The sequence below is a fragment of the Sparus aurata genome, chromosome 16, assembly GCF_900880675.1.
Source record: "Sparus aurata chromosome 16, fSpaAur1.1, whole genome shotgun sequence".
In the NCBI taxonomy this organism is placed as follows: domain Eukaryota; kingdom Metazoa; phylum Chordata; class Actinopteri; order Spariformes; family Sparidae; genus Sparus; species Sparus aurata.
Genome location: NC_044202.1, coordinates 3,839,689 through 3,859,709, shown reverse-complemented (window position 1 = coordinate 3,859,709; position 20,021 = coordinate 3,839,689). Strand labels below are relative to the sequence as shown.

At 44.7% G+C, this 20,021-nt stretch overlaps 1 protein-coding gene across 1 annotated transcript in view; it reads right to left on the bottom strand.

Moving 5' to 3' along the window:
• Positions 1 to 1,454: 1,454 nt before the first annotated feature.
• eif2ak3 (eukaryotic translation initiation factor 2-alpha kinase 3) overlaps positions 1,455 to 20,021 on the bottom strand; it is a 34,915-nt gene continuing 16,348 nt past the window's right edge. The window contains exons 3-18 of the mRNA XM_030391749.1: positions 14,693 to 14,887; positions 14,351 to 14,481; positions 13,765 to 14,032; positions 13,498 to 13,663; positions 13,294 to 13,419; positions 12,893 to 13,015; positions 12,583 to 12,806; positions 11,903 to 12,015; positions 9,883 to 10,005; positions 9,308 to 9,457; positions 7,674 to 8,232; positions 7,174 to 7,347; positions 6,635 to 6,808; positions 6,431 to 6,532; positions 5,556 to 5,618; positions 1,455 to 4,549 (exon numbers count right to left, since the gene is read on the bottom strand). Coding sequence (XP_030247609.1) covers positions 4,361 to 4,549; positions 5,556 to 5,618; positions 6,431 to 6,532; positions 6,635 to 6,808; positions 7,174 to 7,347; positions 7,674 to 8,232; positions 9,308 to 9,457; positions 9,883 to 10,005; positions 11,903 to 12,015; positions 12,583 to 12,806; positions 12,893 to 13,015; positions 13,294 to 13,419; positions 13,498 to 13,663; positions 13,765 to 14,032; positions 14,351 to 14,481; positions 14,693 to 14,887 — 2,880 coding nt within the window. The 3' untranslated portion in view covers positions 1,455 to 4,360. The remainder of the gene's footprint in view (positions 4,550 to 5,555; positions 5,619 to 6,430; positions 6,533 to 6,634; positions 6,809 to 7,173; positions 7,348 to 7,673; positions 8,233 to 9,307; positions 9,458 to 9,882; positions 10,006 to 11,902; positions 12,016 to 12,582; positions 12,807 to 12,892; positions 13,016 to 13,293; positions 13,420 to 13,497; positions 13,664 to 13,764; positions 14,033 to 14,350; positions 14,482 to 14,692; positions 14,888 to 20,021) is intronic.

The window sequence follows — 20,021 nt, the reverse complement described above, 5'->3', positions numbered from 1 at the left end:
GGACTTAATTACAGCAATTCAAGTAACTGTAATTAGTTATTCCACCCTAAGTCGACATATATTTGACAATACATACCAATCACTGTATATAATGTATGCATATATCTAAAAATATATTACTCAAATATATATTTTTATATATTAACAGATGATTTATTTAGGAAAATGTATTTTTCAACATATAAAAATGTTATAAATAGCTTAGCTGATGTACACATATATGTATATGTGTATATATATATATAAACATATGTATATATGTGTATATTAGGGGTGTACCAAAATATCGATACTACGATATATCGCAATATTTCGTCTTAAGATTAGTTATTGATACACTGGCGCCAAATATCGATATTTAATAATATTTAAGTTGCGGTCAGTGTGTGTGTTAAGAAGAGGCACTGTGCAGTAAACACTTTGTTTTACTTGGCTGTCATTCATGTGAAATTGATTGACAATGTTTTGTAATTCCTGTGAAATGGATTCAGTGCAGTCAATAAATTCTGAATTTCTTCAGTGACACAGATATCGTGATGTATCGTGGATGACATTTCTTGCAATATATCGATTATCGCAGAATCGCTGTATCGTGATATTATCGTTATTGGTGGCAAAAAAATATCCTGATAGTAGTATCGTATCGCGAGGTACCTGGTGGTATACAGCCCTAGTGTTTATATAAACTCTCTCCATAACACTCAAATAATGTGCTTTAAATGTGTTATTACTGTAATACTGCACCTTATGTTCCTCTCACCTTTTCTCTTCTACCTCAGTATTTTATTTAAAAGGCTACTAAAGCATTTTATTGTATATAGTATTTATTTTAATTTATTCATGTTGTACATAGTATTTTATTGTTTCTATGTTGTATTTTGATTGTATTTGTATTTGAATGTACCGGCTGCTACAATAACCTAATTTCCCTTCGGGGATTAATAAAGTTATCTATCTATCTATCTATCTATCTATCTATCTATCTATCTATCTATCAAAATAGGATATATATGTATAATTTGTACATTTGTGTCTATTACTTTACTAATTAACTTACATTTCTGTACCTCTAAAGATGACACTACTTTCAAACATGAGCCTGTATTAACATATCGTGTTAGTGTAATATGTAATTAATATCTAGTAACAAGGTGATAAATCATTACACTGTTTAAAACACAAAAACCTGCAATGTTAACATATTAGATCACTTTAGATTAATTACATATGATTAATGAGACTGTGTTTTTATGCATTACAAGTTGTATTTTCTTCTGGTTAAGTAATATAAAAAATGTGATGTGAATTATTACTATAACAGGTGTTTAAAGAAGGATATACGCCTGTTTTCACATGAGTCTTAACTCTGGTGTTTGCCTAACGATGATCAGGCGATAATAATGATCCGACCTCCCAGCAGCGCCCCCACAGACTTCACACCAAGGACACCAAACTGTACAAACGGTATAGAACAGTTTATTAAATCTTAGACTTGTAAGAAGTCATCATATTCCAACGCGCTCGCTCGCATGAAGCGCATTCATAATAACACCAACCCAAAAAAAGGATTGATCACGTCATCAGAACATAAATAAAAAGCAAATAAACATATTTACAATTCAACATGGACAGAGGGATGAGGGGTTTGTGCACGAGAACACGCGACTACATCTCCAGACAGAGTCATCAGAGACTGAGAAGAGGAGGAGGAAGAGGAGGAAGAGGAGGAGGGGTCTGACTTATTAAATCGATCTATCCTCAGGAGCAGATACCTGGACGGCAGGAGCGTGAGGAGTGTGAACACAACTGAACAAAGCATGAATGAACTACCGTATAATCACATTTTCTTAGTTTGAGTAAAAAGGAGGAAATATGAAGAACCCCAGATAATACACTATTGTTAATAATGCTGTTTTCAGTGTTAACGGCATGAAGCTGATAAGATATTTACTACAGTAGGTGATTGAAGTTGTGAAAGCTTCCTTTCTTACTTGCTGTTAATCATCCACCAACAAATCTTCAAATCAGAACTCAGTCGGGAATAAACTTCTTGAAAAAAGGAGGACAACAAAGTTTCCAGATCTTTTCAGCTAATTTTGTAAGAAGGAAGGATTTGTCCTTGATTTCATTATTGACTTCCAACATTAACTCTACAAAAAAAAAAAAAAAAAAAAGGCGTTGAAACGTCGACAAAGGAACTCGGAAGAAATCCGCGCCGACACACTGTCGTTCACAAAGCAACTCCTGCCTGAATTTCGGCATCGAGTTTTCACATTTTTCCGCCTAACTTGAGGACGTGTCATCATGGAACAAAAAAAAAAAAAAAAGCTCTCCAGCTTCCACCTTCATCGTGGTGGGAGTACAGTCCAGTTCTGAAAACACTGAAGAGAGAAAAATGAGCATTTTACAACGAGAGTGACTCATCTTCAGTGGGCTGAGTGGACGGACGAAGCGAAAACATCAGTTTGACTTCCGGCTATGAGACACGGCCGAGACTTAACAGTGATCAAAAAACCCTGCAGAATAATCAAAAAACTGCGCTTATTATTATTATTATTATTATTATTATTTAAAAAAAAAGAGAGAGAGAGGATTCCTAGAAAAGTACAATCATTGAAAGCACATTACAATTAGCAGTTTGTGTGTGTGTGTGTGGTTAAAGACGGGTCATGTGACTTTCCCAGCACTTCTTATGTACATAAAACAATGCTCATGTGGATCACATGACCAGCATCAGGTCCAGGTCCCCCGGTAGACGACGCAGAGGGGATAAAAAACTGTTTCACCTTCTCGACTAAATGCTATTTCTCCAGCAGAGCTCAGTTTTTGGGTTTTTTTTCTTCTGCTTTCATTGGAAACACCAGCTGGATGCGGCACATCTCCGAAGAAATGTGAGGCGAGTTATCAGTTACAGAGAAGTACACTTTACTGACTTTCAAAAAATGGCACTCTGGTTCTCTTCTGGTGCTCGGGAAAAACAAACACTGGGAATCATTTCAAAAACAGCTAGAAGAGGTGACCACCATCATCATCTGTCTCTGGAGGTCACACTGTAACATTCAGCTATCCGTTAATGGCAGAGATCGTCTCCTCTCCCGCAGTATATCACACTATCTTACAGTCGCCTCATGGGGAAAAAAAAAAAAGCCATTTACAAGCAATGGCGCCTTACAATATGTACAGGATTGATCAAACATATCTTCTTGATTATTAAAGAAAAAAAAAAAAAGATATAAACAGATTTTTCCCTTCGATTATGTACACAGAGCAAAGAGGAGGTGTTGGAAAATGATTGAGCACCTCGTTGTGTAAATTTACACACAGAAAAACTGCTTCCAAGTACTCGCTTTAAGATCACAAACTCTCACTCACCGCTTCACTTTCCTATCAGGTACATGCAGAAAAGACGGGGAGCCCGGAGGCTCGGCATTCATTCAGAAGGGGGCCGCGGACCCCTTTTTCTAAAGGCAAATCATATCTGATGAACTGGATTCATAAACTCTTCTCTACGCAATACATCACCTTTCTCTTATCAATAAAAAACACATAGGAAAACGAGATGGTCTTTTTTGGTCTCCCAAATCAGGCATATTGGGTGTCGGAACACCAAGTTAGTGCTCGTACCAGTGATGAGTACTCGTCACTAGTCGATAGGATGATCAAGCATCAAAGGCCCCTTTGGAGTGTCCTCTTGGTTTTGATACCTGAGGTGTAGTGTGGGTGAGTGAACACTGGCTGAATGTGAGCAAGCAGCGTGTTGTGACCAGACCGGCGTCGGAAAAAATCACATCTGAAACGGTTCTCAGCGGCCTCTTAATGATCTCGGAGCACCAGATGATTGAGTTTGTTGATTACGACAATCGCAGGTTCAACATTTTCAGAAATCAATTCTAATGTTCCGCGGGTAACGGCCCGGTCCACACTGAGCCGACTGGCTGCAGTAAACGCTGCCCATCTGGCGCTCGGAGCCATTTAGAATAACCACTAAGAATTATTTGCAAGTAGCACTTGAGCCAAGTCTGGTCGTGAACATTACAGAACGGCTGTCGCTTTTTAAAAGACTCTTTCACTTGTAAGTGTGATTAAAATTGGGGACGTGGGCAGCATAATGGTGTGCAAATATGTAACGGCATGTTGTGTTTGCCAAGAAGAGGAAGTGTGCGGGCCTCCGTCTCGCTGCTCTAAAGCCACAGAGATCGATTTCTGCACATTTGTCATCCTAGGCCATTAAAGTGATGCTGTCTGAGGCAGTGTGTGATGGCAGGGGGGGCTGAGGTGTTTCTCTTGGGTGGCAAGACCAGCTGGGGGATGAAGGGAAACAATGTGGGGGGGGGGGTCTATATATTGCGTCGTGTGATTTTCAGGTAGATGATGACTGGCGCGACGGGCGGCCCATGGATGAGGCGCTGTAGGTGCGGGAGCGCTGCCTCACGGCCAGTCGGCAGGTCAGCTCCAGCTCCAGCTCCTGGAAGAGGGGCGTCCCGATGATCTCGGCTGCCTCGGGTCGCTCGCCAGGGCTCCACGACAGCATGCTGTGCACCATACTCAGCTAAACAACACAGAAAAACAGGAAAGTGAATGTCTTTGAGGAAAGCACCATGCTGCAGTATCCATTAGTTCAACTCAGTCGCTCCACTTAGCGCTCATGTAACACAGCAGAACCGGCACAAACGTGGAGACACTGAAGGAGGAAACACAAATCTTTTCCTGCACTGATCCATTTAGAGATTTTCGTCTTAGGGACTAGTGGAAAAAAAAGGTGTTTAGTTTTGTTCAGATTTCTGTTCTGAACACACATCAGAAAAAATAAATAATTTGGGAGGTTCACATGAGATTTACTAGATAAAATTGTATCCTTGTCTTCCCTTAAAACACTCTCATGACCTATATGATGAAATTCAGTTACATGTATGCACTCGGTGTTCAGGACATCTTAAAATAGGACCGTTCACGACTAGTAAAGTGGGATACTTGGACGACGGGACGACGGGATTTCCCGTGTTGGAGAATCACAGATTATGTTTTGGGATTATGTTAATCTCATTACAAAGTAAACAGGTAAACAAGGCGGGTGTGAACAGCAAACAGGCCTACGGGCGGCTGGTGTGTGTGAGGAAGTGGAAGTGACAGAAGATAAATCAAATTAAATCAAATCAGTTGATAATGTAATCACTCTCCTCTTCATTGTTTTGACCATTTTTTATACCTCAATTTTTCAATTCACATGAATTTTCATCATCTCTGTTTTTATAAAAATGTATATTTGTTACTTCCAACACTCATTGCTTGTATTTACCTAAATTTTATATTTCAATGTGTACAATTATGATATTTAACTTTATTTTATCGCCAAATAATCAACTATACATCCTAAGTGAATCATTTTGGCAGGTTTGACTCACGCAGTGAATCATTTTGTTGTGGACGGACTACATAACAGCTCTGGTTGTGTCCCATTTTTTTTTTTTTTGTGCTTGTTCTCGGGATAAACAACTGTCTGGGTTCAGGCGCAGTTTGCGTTGGCAGCCACTAGGTGGCAGCAGACAGCCACTCACCTCCTGCACGTTGTTTTTGGAGAAGACCTCTGGGAAGCGCAGCGCTCTCACCTCCGTCAGCGTCTGGAAGAAGAGGGATGTAAACACCTGTGAGTGTGAGTGGAGCCGCGCTAATGGGCTTATCAGGCCCTTTGTTAGCGAGACAAAGACGTTACTGTCGACAGCACACACGGGGGGCAAAGAGCATCTACCATCTAAACTGACTCTAGTGATCATTCGCATGACAATAGCGATTATGTAGCACTGTTTCCCCAACAGAGTTTTCACAATAGACAAAACAGAGCGATTGTCTGATGAAGAGAAGAGACACAAAGATTCACCTCCTCGTCAGAAAGTCTCTCTTTTCATCATCTTAATTAAACGGCAGCAGCAGCAGCAGCAGAGATCCTCGCTGAAGCCACAATCACATCCAATCATCTCCATTCTAACCGCCTTCATCACGGGTGAAGAAGATTTTAATGCATTCTGACTTTTTAATAGTTTGTGTTGAGTAGATTTGGCTCGTAACATAAAGCTATTCTCCAAACACACTTCTTTAATCATGCTTTCGTTGAATAAGACATTATGACTCCCGATCTGCCTTTTAGTTTGTTTTCTTTTTGCTCTGCTTAAAAAAAACTGTTTGTTTCTACCGACGTTTTGAATTAATGCCTCACAAACCAATTTGGGACTTACACTACAAACACTGGATTATAAACAGGAAAACACAATTCTAGACAAATAAAGTCCAAACTGATTATAGCCATAAAGTTCAAGGCAGCTAACAGGGTATTTGTTTTGCCGTTTAACAATCCTTTCGGAGTCTAATTAAAGGGGAGAGACAAACCAAAGTAAACTGAGCACATGATTATGTGCTCATGTGTTTGCTGACTCACCCTGACTCTCTCCATCTGGGTCCTGAACGGATACAGCAGCTCAAACAGGATCAGACCCAGAGAGTAAATGTCCACTTTGTGAGAGTACGAGTTTCCAGAGAGCTGTCGGGGGAGAACGGAGAGGAATCCAACGTGAGATTAAAGTCCACATTTCTTTTAACCACGGAGGCATTTGTAGATTCGGTTCACGTTGTCGCTGCTCACCTGCTCTGGGCTCATGTAGAGCTTGGTGCCGACCTGGCCCGTGTGCCGGGTCAGAAGCGGGGCGGGCGTCAGGGCGCTCGGCTCGTCCTCGTCCTCCTCCTGGTCCATGGCCGTCACCAGGCCGAAGTCTCCCACCTTCACCACGTCGTCCATGGTGAAGAAGATGTTCGAGGGCTGGGGGAGCGATGGCGACATGTGTGTTACGTGACATGTAGCAAACAGTAAACACCTGAAGGCAGCCATCTTTACAAGAACATGTGCAGACAATAGATCACATCATGTATAGAGATTAAACCAGAACCACGCAGCTTTGCACTTTCACAGGAATAATTTGTGTTTCTTTGAGTGATTGCAGCTTTTCCTTTCCATGAAATGCAAAAGATGTCGCGCAGGAAACTAACATGCAGCTTCACCTGTGAGCCTGGTTTAATATTTCGAACCGTAGCCGGATTGTTTTCCTTTTGTTTCACTGGTAAATACACTGGAAGGCTCACCTTTATTTGTCTGTACAGAGGACAGTATGTAGTGCGCGTGCTCACCTTGAGGTCTCTGTGCATGAGCCCTTTGCTGTGCAGGAAGTCGACAGCCTCTGCGATCTGGAGGAAGATATCCAGACACTGGTTGTGCTCTCTCTGCTCCGGGAGGCAGCGCTGGGCCATCCAGTCCTTCAGGTTCTCCTTCCGACAGAGCTGCATCTGGATGTACAGATACACCTGCAGACAGGAGGAGGTTCAGAACATTACAATTCACGTTAATATGTGCAGCTATTGTCCATTAAGGGATTTTCCCTGAATGATAGATGTGACTTTGGGAGACAAATGGGGTAATAAATCATGAATAATCTCAGTATTTCATTGTTTTTAAATTACAGCATTTACTATTTGAGCTAAAGAGGACAAACACTGTTATCTTGTAAAGCTGTACCTTTAACAACAAACCTGTCGGTAGAACAGAACAGGACTCATGATAAGATTCAACCAGCTGAGATAAGACTGGAACAACAGTTCCTTACAGCTGATTCAGTGAATGATTGACTGACCTTGGGAGACGGTTGGACCCGCTGGGTTGGAGGAGTTGTGGGGAGGGCCAGAGTAAGTGTGGTTGGTCTGGGGGGACTGGAAGAGGACGGGGGGACAGACTCCTGCTGTCTGGTGTGCGAGGAAGACGAGCTGTTCTTCTCCGTCACCGTGCCCGGGCTGGCCGCGCTGGAAGCAGAGTCCGTGTCCGCGTCGGCGTCCCGGTCGCAGCCCGAGTCCTCGAACACGATGTCGAAGGAAGAAGAGGTGCAGTCGCTGGGACCGCGCGGAGGACAGAGCTCGAAGGAGTGGGGGGTGTCCGAGGCGTCCGGGTCCGCCTGGCTGTCCCTCTCGGACATGAGGCTGTCGTGGCCCAGCAGCGGGTGGAAGGACAGGTCCGCCATATCGACACCGAACCCGACAGAACCACCTGCGCTGCTGGAGAGCAGGGCCTGGGCGCTGACGGACGACTCCAGAGATTCTCCTCCAGGTCCAGAGACGGGTGACACAGAGCTGGACACTGGAACTTTAACTGACAGCGCCTCCATGTGGTCGAGGAAGCTCATTGGCCAGTCGGTGGTGCTGAAAGAGGGAAAGGAGAGTCATTCCTGACAGACTGGTAGACAATGTGATAATATCAGTCCTGTGTCAATCAGCATCTCTGGGGCTTCTATTCCTATTTATCTATTCTTCCATTTTCTTTTGTCAGTCCACTGAACAAACATGACATGTGATCGCTGCTTATAACATGTTGGACAGCAGTGCAGGGAGATCGGCTATGTTGACGTTCGACAGTGACGACAGAGAAGAATGGGAACAATACGAGGTTGTCATATTGATGTAGAGCCACGCGACACCTGATACTAGATCCAAACGAGCTGCAAATGTGTATTTACACCTGCGACACGTGGAAAAACTGAGCAAAACAACTCTAAACTCTATTATTAATGTGGCTGCTGAAGAACAGACGCTCTGCCTCAGAATCACAGATGTTACGCAGAGCCTCGGCATCATCTCCGTGGGATAATGTCAGTGAATTTAAGTAAAATACAGACTTTAATTATCCCGTACAAATGCACAGCATGAAACCCAGATATGGAGGCGTAATAATTTGTAAATCACAAGGTCCCCTGGTAATACTAGTCCTGTGCGAATAGGGCTTATGTCAACATAACCGCTAATTATTCAAGATTAATGTGCAAAAAAAGAAGTAGTTTGTTTACAAAAAAGCTCAAATAATCAACCTTGTGCAAATAAAATATGTCCGATTCAGCGTGGAACCACCCCGACGATTCGTTTCATTTAGCAAAGACACCATTTACTGTGCACCAACTTAGTGCATGGGTGAAGAGAAATTGAGTCACTGCATGATGCATGCTGCCACTTTTAGCTCTAATCTGCCCGAGAAAGCTAACAGAAAGGAGTAAACACACACCAGACTTTCACTGAACTGCTGCAAACATGCTCGTGTGAATCCTCCCTCCCCTGGCATTTAAACATCTGCCTTAATCAACCGGTGAATTGAGGCGAGTCATGTAAAGTCGGCGGTGTAATAAATGTCTCAATTCCTCCAGAGAGGAGGGTTAAATTTCTTCGCACGGATACCAGCAGTATCAGCTGCCATGCTCCACCTGCTGAGCTGCACGGGATAACTCACCTGGCGTCTTTCAGCCACCTCTGGTCCATCTCCTCCTGCCAGCCCTCGGGTGGGCTCTCCTGCCAGGCGTTGAAGTAGCGGATGATCCCCGGGTGCTCCAGCTTGGCCAGAGCCTTCACCTCGCGCATCACCTTCTCCCGGGCCAGCTCTCTGAAAAAAAGTGAGCGTCAGGGTTCAATCCTCAGTCGGAACAACTGCTCCCAGTTATTTATTTAGCTGATTATTAGATTTTTACACACATGATTTGTTTACTAAATGCAGACACAACCGATCTGAGACCAAAAGTGAGCTCAGTCTTGACACGCCGAGGTCTAAATAAGTGCCTCGACAAAAACACCAGGCGTGAAAATAACTGGCTTGTTTGTGCACCGTGTGATGCACGAGTCAACAACACAAACGGAGCTCGATCCTCGCTTCCATTTCTGGTAAATAATGCTTGTACCAAAATCTCAGCTCAGCCTCTACACACCTCTTACATAACTCAGTCCAACTGCTTTAAAGAAAACAGAGATGAAGGGAGAGCTAATAGCCTCCAGCAAGGAAGCGCGCGGCGCGAGCTGGCGAGCGGTTGCTACCTGTTGGGCAGACGGATCCTTTTGATGGCGTAGTTGCAGTCGTCCACTTTGTTGCGGGCTTCAAACACAACGCCGAACCCCCCGCGGCCAAGGCACTGCACGGGCTCAAAGTCGGTCAGGTACCTGAGGAGAGGACACTCTGGTTGTTATTATGCAAAAAGAAGAATCACACCTCTGTCAGCTGCGGGTGACGAGCGTGCTATCAGCCGGATTCAAAGAGCGGAGATTGCACATTTCACCCCGGTCAAGGAGGTTTATTAAGTGATATCAAACGAAGGTGCCGAGTCTCTGTCGAGGCCGGCTGTGGCTGCTGAGCTGGCGGGAATCCAACTCACAGCTTCACTGTGTCGCTTAACAGGATGATTACTTTATGGCACAAAAGGCTTTCCGTACATCCCTCGTCATCCAGTCCGAACTCTCTGATGAACCGTGTGGTGGACTGGACTTCACTGGACTTCACTGGGTGCAGTGAAGCCTCGTTTTTAGGGATCAGTGCCTTGCTCAAGGGCAAGCAGAGATCATTTGAGGATTAACAGCCTATTTTGAAGTTTAAACATGTTATATTTATTTGAAGGTTCTCTGTTTTTCTGTGCAGTCTAAAAGAAATTACATAATTGACCTTGCTTCGCAGCGGGATGCCACCAAAATGAAAGGTAAAAAAAATGTCTAATTTTAATCCCGATGCTTCTGTTCATATATTAGTTATCCTAGGGAGAAACTTCCTGCTCATAGCTTTAACTTTGGTCTAAGTTTTGAGTTCAAACATTTCAAAACCGAAGACTTTGACGTGGTAAAGTGAACAGATCAGACTGAAGCGACTGACTGAGTGCTCGTGGAGGACAGGCATCCATCATCGTCGGTGGAGTCAGACCTGCAGGTTGTGTTTTCTCTCACCTCATCAGAGAGCGAGCGCAGAAGCCTCACAGGTCACATTAAAATGCCTGCAAGCATTTTGTTTTTGTCACATATTTAACTGCATCCATTATTTATTTTAAGGGAAATATTTATGTGTAAATTGGCAGTTCACCTGTTGGCTTTAAGTCACAGTGGATGAAAATGGGTCTACATTATTAACCTTAACGAATTAATACTATATATTAATGATAATCATCATCAGTGTGCATGTATGAGTGTTATATTTGGCGACATCCCGTCTCAGACTCGGGGATTAAAGGCTGTCACATGAGGGGACTGTGTGGGCACGTTTGACTCAGGCCGTGTCTCCTGATCTCCATCTCCCCCCGTAACGATCCTGACTCATGTTTGCTTCAGCTGCTGCAACAGCCACCGGTTTTATTTCGGGAAACTTCTTCGGCGAAAAGCAATTTGCATGGACTGCAGCAGCAGCGGCAGCCGCAGCAGCAGCTTGAGAGGGAGAGGGGCGGGAGGGGTGCTTGTCATTTTTAGGGTGGATCAAAAAGAGGAGAATGTGCGAGTGATGACAGGAGGAGAGAAAAAATGCGGAGTTTAATCAGATTTTGGCTGGTGTTTGTCGGGCGGGGGGGGTTAGATCCATATTATTCAGCGAACAAATGTAAACATGCAACCTCCATCGATCACACTGCAGGAGGTCGGTGGCAGCCCCATAAATTATGGCTGCTGATCATATTTGGGATGTCCGAAAATAACCAAAAAAGACTTCTGACAATGTGCTGACAGTGATGTAAAGTGACACTCCGACCCCGTGGCAGATGCTGCGGGGTATGGCGGGCTCAGCGGGGGCCAAGGTCATTTTCATTTGATGGCAAACAGCTGAGTTATCCAATCATGCACTACTACGAGTCGTATCTCCCATCTCTGCCTTGTCCTATCAAGGCAGGCTGGGAAGACCGGTGGTCACCATGGTAACAGTGCCGAAAATCTGTAGCTACACCTTGAAAGGGTGAGACTCGTCTTTTTCAAGTGTGAGGATAACACTCCCCGGCACAGCGGTGGTGTTACATGAAGTTCTCCTGAGTCATGACCAAAAAAAAAAAACATTTACACCGAGCATGTTTCTGTTCGGCCGTCACAGACGTACCTGGACACGTATTCGCTGGAGCGGGTCTCCATGGCAACGGGCTCTTTGGATTCAACAACCTCAAGGTCAAACTTGGAGTCTGTCTGGCACTGTGTCTCCGACTCTTTCCGTTGCTTTGAGGGGACAGAAGGGGGACACAAAATTAGAAGTGTCAATGTAGTTTTGGATAAAAAAGAAACAAAACAAAAAAACAGGATTAACTTCTTGTTCTTTTTGTGGGGAAACTACAGGTGATATATGACACAGAGGGCAGACATAAACAATTAAAATCAATGCACTAATGTAAAAACAACTGAGGAGAATCACCTATTTTTATCTCGCTTTAAAAATAGAGAATTTACAGGGTCAGTTCATGGTTTGAGGCCTTGTTGTTTTGGCCTCAAATCGTCTTCTAGGTCACTAAAACGCCGTCTGCAGTGCCGGTTTCTGGCACATAGCGCCAAAAAAATGTCAAACTTCTGGGTTTACTTTCTGGTTATGCGACTCACTTAATATGTCTCGCCCACGAGTTCCCATCCAGCTCAAACTTTACACTTAGATCACAAATTACTTTCAAGTTGAGCAAAGTTTCGCAAGTATAAAAATATCCATGGATCACCTGGAGTTGTCCTGGAACATTTGTACGTGCTTTTTGGGTAGCTGTTGTGTGCAATGTCTGCAGGCTGTGTCTGTGGTCTTACCCTCACGTAGGCCACGGGGGCAGGGGGGTGGAAGAACTTGCGGACGATGTAGGTGGTGGCGGCGATGCAGAAGACGATGGTGCCGAGGATTTCCTTCCACCATGGCAGCAGCAGCACGGGGTCCTTTCTCCTGCGAGTCTCGCCGCCCGCCCCGTTTCCCTTTATCACGCTCACGGCGCTGTCACGCCTGTAGCGCCTAGTGTAGGGGAAGTAGTAGCCGTTGTCTACAGAGGGGAAAAGAAGGAATCAGTGAGCGGGGGTTCTGTTCACTTTGTTGCTGTCTTTTCCAGCCACAGTACCAGGTTCTTACCGTATGGATACTGGAGGATGGACAGCGCTCCGTTGCTGTACTCATCATGGGAAAACTTGTCGTTATTCAGACACTTGTCGAATTCGTCAGAGCCGACCAGGGCCGGAGTCCGAGACGGGGAATCTGTGTCAAGGACAAGATGAGTAAGTCTTTTGATCTCAGTAGAGAGAGCCATCAAATGAGTCAGCATGACAGTCAGAGGATAGTCGAACATTAAGGGGAATAAAGACCGAGCTCTGAGCAAAAAGGGAGCAAGCCCAAAAGACTATTGATTATTTCCTTAAAAACAAGATACAGCATCACTTTGTGGTTGAAGACACAATAATGAAGTCAGTCTTTGGTCACTGCTCACAAACTTAAGTTGCCTTGGTGATTAGATGCTTAGGGACGTGTGGACTTACGGATTAGAGGCTTCCATTTGACGGTGGGGAGAGGAATTATGTCCTTCTCAGACGCGATAGCTTGAGAAGGGAACTTTTCAGTGATCCTCACAGAGGACTGGAGGTAGAGCTGTCCCTGGAACATCCCTGTGAACCAAGGGCAGAGGGGTCACACATGCGCTCCATTCATCGGTATCTAAAATCTCTGCATGTGTATGAACGTACCGAGGTAAACACTGGACTCCGCAGCTCCTCTGGTCTTCGTTGGATCGTCCTCATCCTCCTCCTCCTCGGGATCGACCTGGCTGCTGTAGGCGTTGTCGTCAAACAGGGCGATTGGCGTGACTTTGCCGCCGCCCACCAGCCAAGCCGAGGCGATGGGCGTGCAGAACTACACAAGACAAGTGATAAAGAACGAGTCGATGAAGCGTATTGATTTTTCCAGGCTGAGGGTCATACAGCAAGCTCATAGTGAACTTTATCATGCCTCACCTGACGTTCCCAGACCAGCTGTCCACCAGGCTCGGGACTGAAGGCCATGACCTTCCAATCAGGGACGGACACTTTGATGACGAGGTCCAGATGCTGGTTCTGGTTTGGCTGGTTTCTCGTCTGCTCCCTCTCTTTCGGCTCGTCGGCGATGACCCGCACGCTCTCCCTCCAGGCGTCACCATTCGCAACTTCTCCCTCCAGGAAGTTCATCCCAGACTGCATCTCAGGAAGCAGCTTCAGCTCGAAGTTTCCAACGCTGAAGTTCCACCTAACATAACGGGTGATAATACAAGTGATTATTACTTTTATCAGTGTCAACCTAAAGGCTTGATCATTATTTATTTCCCAATGTAAACAAGATTCAGTTAAAATAATCAGTATCGTTAGAAAAAAAAAAGACTTCTAACTCCCAGTGGCTGAAAAGTTACCTGACTTTATTTAAAACCACTGACAGAAAGTCAATCAAGTGTCTGCGACGCTTCCTGAAATGCCACACAAGCTACAGTAGCTGCTCCGTGACTCGCGCTGACTGACTGGCTGGCTGACTGACAACGACAGATTGATCGACTGATTAAATAAAACTCACTTCTCCATCCCTGATCGGGGCCTGATGGCTCGCACGGTCTTCTGAGTCCTCTGCAGCAGCAGCACGTCTTCGCTCTCCAGCTCTTCTTCCCCCCAGCGACTGCAGCCCACCGCGGAGCAGATGTACCGAAGCTGAGACGAACGAGACGAGAGGGGGGGGAAAGTACAAAGAGGGTTATTCTACTGTGTTAATGTGGTGAGGACCAGTTTGTGTTGGCCTCTTTCAAAAGACATTTGCTGTGATTACTTTCACTCGCTCTCTCAGTAAAACCCAGGAGGAAGAAAACGGCATTTTGTTCTTTCTGAAGCACGATGAAAACTTAGTGGAAGTGATTTCACTGACCTTGCCAGTGTAGGCCCCCAGGCCATAGGTAGTGAGGGATTTGCCCCCGACCAAGACCGTGTCCTCTCCGATTCGGTAGGACGACTCCAGCAGGGACTCCACGCTGAAAGGCACTGCCTCCATACTCTCCCTGTCCCGGTTCCACTGAAACAAGGCACCGTCCAGTGAAGGGATGACCATCTTATTGCCAAACACCTGCGGGGAAGAAGAAATTTGTTAGAAAATGTTACAATTAATACCGTTTATCCCGACAGAAAGCATCTAAAAAGCAGGGATTTGCTGCTTTTCTTGTTCAGTGAATTAGCAGCCTTCAAGTTTTGGCCTGCTGAAGAGAAAAAGCAATCCGTAGACGTCACTTTGGACGGATAAATCAAACATGACTAAGTGAAATCAGCATGAAATAGAAGCATTAGCTGCAGCTCTTATCTGAATCAAGCATCTACAGACAGGGTTTTTTTTTTTTGATGCCGTGCAGATTTAAAGCCCCTTAATTTGAGATATCTAAATAAAATTGACCCGCTGTTATTAAATCTTCTGCCTCTGTGCAGGTTTATCTCGATTTGCCTGTTGTCTGTGGTACATTAATAATACAGATGCTGCTGTGCGAGACCTGGACTCCCAGCTAAAGTCGTCTAACAAGCCTGTCGTACGCAGAACAGCATGTGAAGCACCGTTTCCACTGCTCACTGTGACACTGTGCTCCAGTGTCAACCAGCAAAAGAAAAACGATTCCCAACTTTTATTACTCGCGTCTGATGTAACCGCTTTTAACACACATTAAACCTCCTGTAATATCTTTTTTTTTTTTTTTTTTACAGTTTTCAAAAAGTCGCATTCAGCTCAGACAGACAATCGTTCGAAACACAAAAAACACTTGCCCACACAGACAACAGCGGCCCGACACACATCCACCCACACAGCAGCAGCTTTGAGCCCCCGCACACTTGGACTCAATCCACCGCAGGCTCGGGACCATTACACAACTAAGAGGCTAAGTAATTAACCTGGATCTTTATAAAAGTGTGCATCCGTGGATAAAGTGTGTGCGGGCCGTTAGGTGCTCACTGTAGGGGGGGGGGGGGGCAGCGAGGATGACATCATTGCAACAACCTGAGCCTAATCCTGATTTAACCTCCACAGCTTTAGCTCATCAGGGGGTGCGTGGACGACTGACTGAAGTCCTCGAAGAAAACAAAGACTGTCATCGAGTTTGTTTGGATATCCATGTTGTGACTCACTCCTCAACTGTTCGGTGACATAACCAACAGTTTAGGACCAATTAGCGAGTTGTTCTTTCTACTTTTTAAGTGACAGACGCACGGAGGTGCCGTTCTCGAACCAGCGACCTGCCAATCAGGTTGATTTGGAAATCCTATCTGACTCTAAAAAAAAGGTCAGAGCAGTTGCTTTGTGGTGGATAAAAAAAAATAAAAAAAAAATGCCAGGAGGGGAGACATGTGTGGCAGGATGATTTACTACAGAGCAGCCCGGAGCAGAGGTGATGTCATCTTTTTTAGATGGGAGGGGGTGGGGGTGGTTTGGAGACGAGATGAGGATAAATTTAGCTAGTGAAAGGAGGAGGGGTTAACAATCTGACCATCACACCATGAGGGGGGGTGCAAAGAGGTTTACAGCGGAGGGGAACTTATCAGAGCCGTGGATGAGTCATCCAGCTCCTGATGCCTTAATCCTCGTCTCTGATCCGGGCCCGCTGCTCTGACACCATTTACCCCGGATCTCTTCTCTCAGCTTCTTCATCTGCTGCATGTCTACAGTCAAACAGACACTAATGAGCCCATTCCGCTGATTTCTACACCGACTGGTCGACAAAACACTCAGCGCAGCGTGAAGTGAAACTGAGGAAAAACCAACAGAAGTCGCCAGAAGTTATGTAAGAGTTTGTATCTTCTGTACAGACCAATCAGCCACGACATCGAAAAGCATTAACCTGGCCTCCAAATTCTGCAGATCTCAATCTGAACGGGCATCTGTTAGACAAACCGGAACAACATTGGCTCCTGGAAGACCCAACTTGAAACTCACAGGACTGTTTATTGTTTCAGAGCAAAGTCTGATCCATTGAGGGGCCAGCAAGTCCCTGCACTCATCACAGATGCTTGATCAGATTGGGATTTAAGGACATTTCGTCAGGGTGATGCCTTAAGCTCATGTCACATTCCATGGATCATGTCCAAGTGGTTTCTGCTGTGTGGCCGGGGGGGGGGCCACTAAGATCTGGGAGTGCCATCAGAAGGGGGGTGGGAGGTTGGGCTACTACGATGTTTGGGTGCTTGGTACTTGTCAAGTGGCATCCACATGAATACCAGGACCCAAGGTTTCCCAGCCCAACATTGCACTATAACAAGATCCATCCAACCATCCTTTTTATGTTGCTTATCCGGGGTCAGGTCACAGGCTGAGCAGGGTATTCCAGACATCCCTCTACCCAGCAACTTTCCAGCTCCTCCTCAGGGGATCCCAATCTATTCGTAGGCAAGATGAGATATGCAATCGCTCCAGCAATTCTAGGCCTCGGGGTCTCCCCTCCGTTTGTCGTGCCTGGAAAACCTCCAAAGGAAAGCTACTAGTTTCTACTTCTTGCTCCTTCTGAGCTCCTGACGCCATCTTTAAGACTGAACCCAGTCATCCTATGTTGGAAACTAATTTCAACCGCTTCTATCTAGGGGTGTGCCAAAATATCGATACTACGATATATCGCGATATTTCGTCTTGAGGTACGTTATCGATACACTGGTGCCAAATATCGATATTTAAAAATGTGGCCCACCACCACCACCCCTCTTCGGAGGACAGCTTTATCTTTATTCAAACATAGGTATACAACCAAATAAAATTAAAAAAAATGGTTTAAGTAGCTCTGAAACCTACACATATAGATATTTAATGATAGTTGTAGTCAGTGTGTGTGTTAAGAAGAGACACTGTGCAATATACTCTTTGTTTACTTGGCTGTCAGTCATGTGAAATTGATTGACAATGTTTTGTAATTCCTGTGAAATGGATTCAGTGCAGTCAATAAATTCTGAATTTCTTCAGTGACACAGATATCGTGATGTATCGTGGATGAAATTTCTTGCAATATATCAATTATCGCAGAATCGCTGTATCGTATTATTATCGTTATCGTGGGCAAAATATCGTGATAGTATCGTATCGCGAGGTACCTGGTGATGCCCTACTTGTATCCACAATCTCCTTCTTTTGCTCATGACCACAGGTGAGGGTTGGAACGTAGATTGCCCAATTAGTCCTTTCAATGTTGTGGCCGATTAGATTGTATTGAAATCCAGAATTACGGTCTTCTACTTGTAAATAAATAACGGATTCACTCCAGGTCACTGCATTCTAACTTCCTCACACCAGATAATAACACACCGGTGTTTACGTCACCTGGCTGTTCAATAACTTTCTCCACTGCAGTCTGAACAGGTGGTGAGTTATCACTTTCAGCACATTCCAGTAAATTATTAACCATCTCTCTGTTGGAACTTGGTTCCAGGGGGCTTGACAACCATCACATCTCAGCACAGCTTAGTGAGAACGGGTCCGTGGAGGTTCTTGTGGCATGTGGGATGACTCACTTTGACATATTGTGACAGCGATGAAGTCTGTCTATATGGAAGCCATCAAGGAAAGGCACTTAGGGCATAGTGATTAAAAACGGCTGAGACAAGATAAGACTGATGACCTCAAGGTACTCGGCGCTAACGGACTTTACAGAATCGACTTTAATGGCCAGCGGCTGTTCCCTAAAATCCCTAAAAGATTTTAACAGATGAGAACCTCTACATTGATTTATGTAGAAGTGATGCTACTGTATGACACAACAGCTCTACTGCAAACCTTTTTTTGTTGTGGTTTAGAGGAAGAGGGGGAAATTCCAACAATCCTCTTTGCTGTGACAGATTTTTTAGGACTTTGGCATCAGCCCAGCATAACATTATCTTACATTACTCCTCTCCCAATAGATCCTGATATAATTCATGTCTGCTGGGTACACTTAAAAATCTCAATCTTTTGAGTATCGATGCCATGACGCTCAGAAAATTTCCTGCTAGCTACAGCTAAGAAAATGTATTCCATTAAAATGGAAATATGTTGCTCTGCCAATCAGAATTAAGTGATTTAAAAATTTGTAGCTGTTTAGTATTCGAATAACAAACAACATCGGAGGAAATGGGTGTTTTTGTCTGAGATATAGGGCGATACTATGATCCTGATTATAAGAAACACCCGACATCAAAACAAATTAAAGGTATCCTTTGATGAACTGCGTATGAAATTATTATGAACTTCCCACCCCCACTCTGTTCTTTAACGTCTTTGTCTTGTCTGTTTGTATTCACCAGTCTTTGTTGTTTCTGAAAGGGATTTCTGTGACGTATCTGTGTTACGCACATGAACCGGAACAGGGCTCGGATATTGTATTTTGTTTTAACCTTCACGGAACGATACAATTAAAGATTTAAAAGGAGCCCATCACTTAAAAAAATACCCTAAATGATTTAAAATGGAAAAAACTGACTTCTCAGCATGAGCGTGATCTCCGCGTGCCTCTATGAATCTATGAATTCGCAATGCTTATGAATCTTTAAAGAGCTTAAACTCAGACTCATTCAAGTCTTACCCACGCCTTCTTCTAAAAAAAACCCCTCCACTATCACTCCGATCCCAAAACCATTCAGTTATTTTGAGATATCATCACCCGTTGCTGGAGGGAGCCTCCGGCGTACGTCTCCACCGCGTAAGGTCAAACGCAGATTCACAGCTTTGTTTTTGCGCTTCAAAACCATACGTGCAAGAAATCTCTGGCGATAAATTATTCTGTGTTTGTGCCGCTTTTAAAAATGATTGTTTCTTAATTCTATTTCAGGAAAGCTGGAGCACTTGATGATTACTCGATAATGGTAATCATGTCAGCGTATTCCACCCGTGGGGAAATATGGGGGTGGAGGTTCAGAGGGAGTGAAGTGGGAGCAGGGGGGGGGGAGTTTGGTTTGTGCCGACGCTCCAGCAATCCTGTCAAACAGTGTCAGCTCTCACCCGCCGCTCATGTGCCACTGTGGGCCCACAAGGCTAGCGCTGCACTTAAAGGCGGCAGACTGTGTGAGACCGAGTGCTGCTGCTGCTGCTGCTGCTGCTGCTGCTGGTTTGAGCGTTAAGCGCAAACACACAGAACAATAATCACAACAAAATCGCAGCGGCTGGAATAAAAATCGACTTTCTGCCCAAAATATCGCCCGTCTGGCCCTTTTTTCATTTCCTCCGCCTGCGCTGGAAGAATTATTGCTTGTCACATTAGTCACAG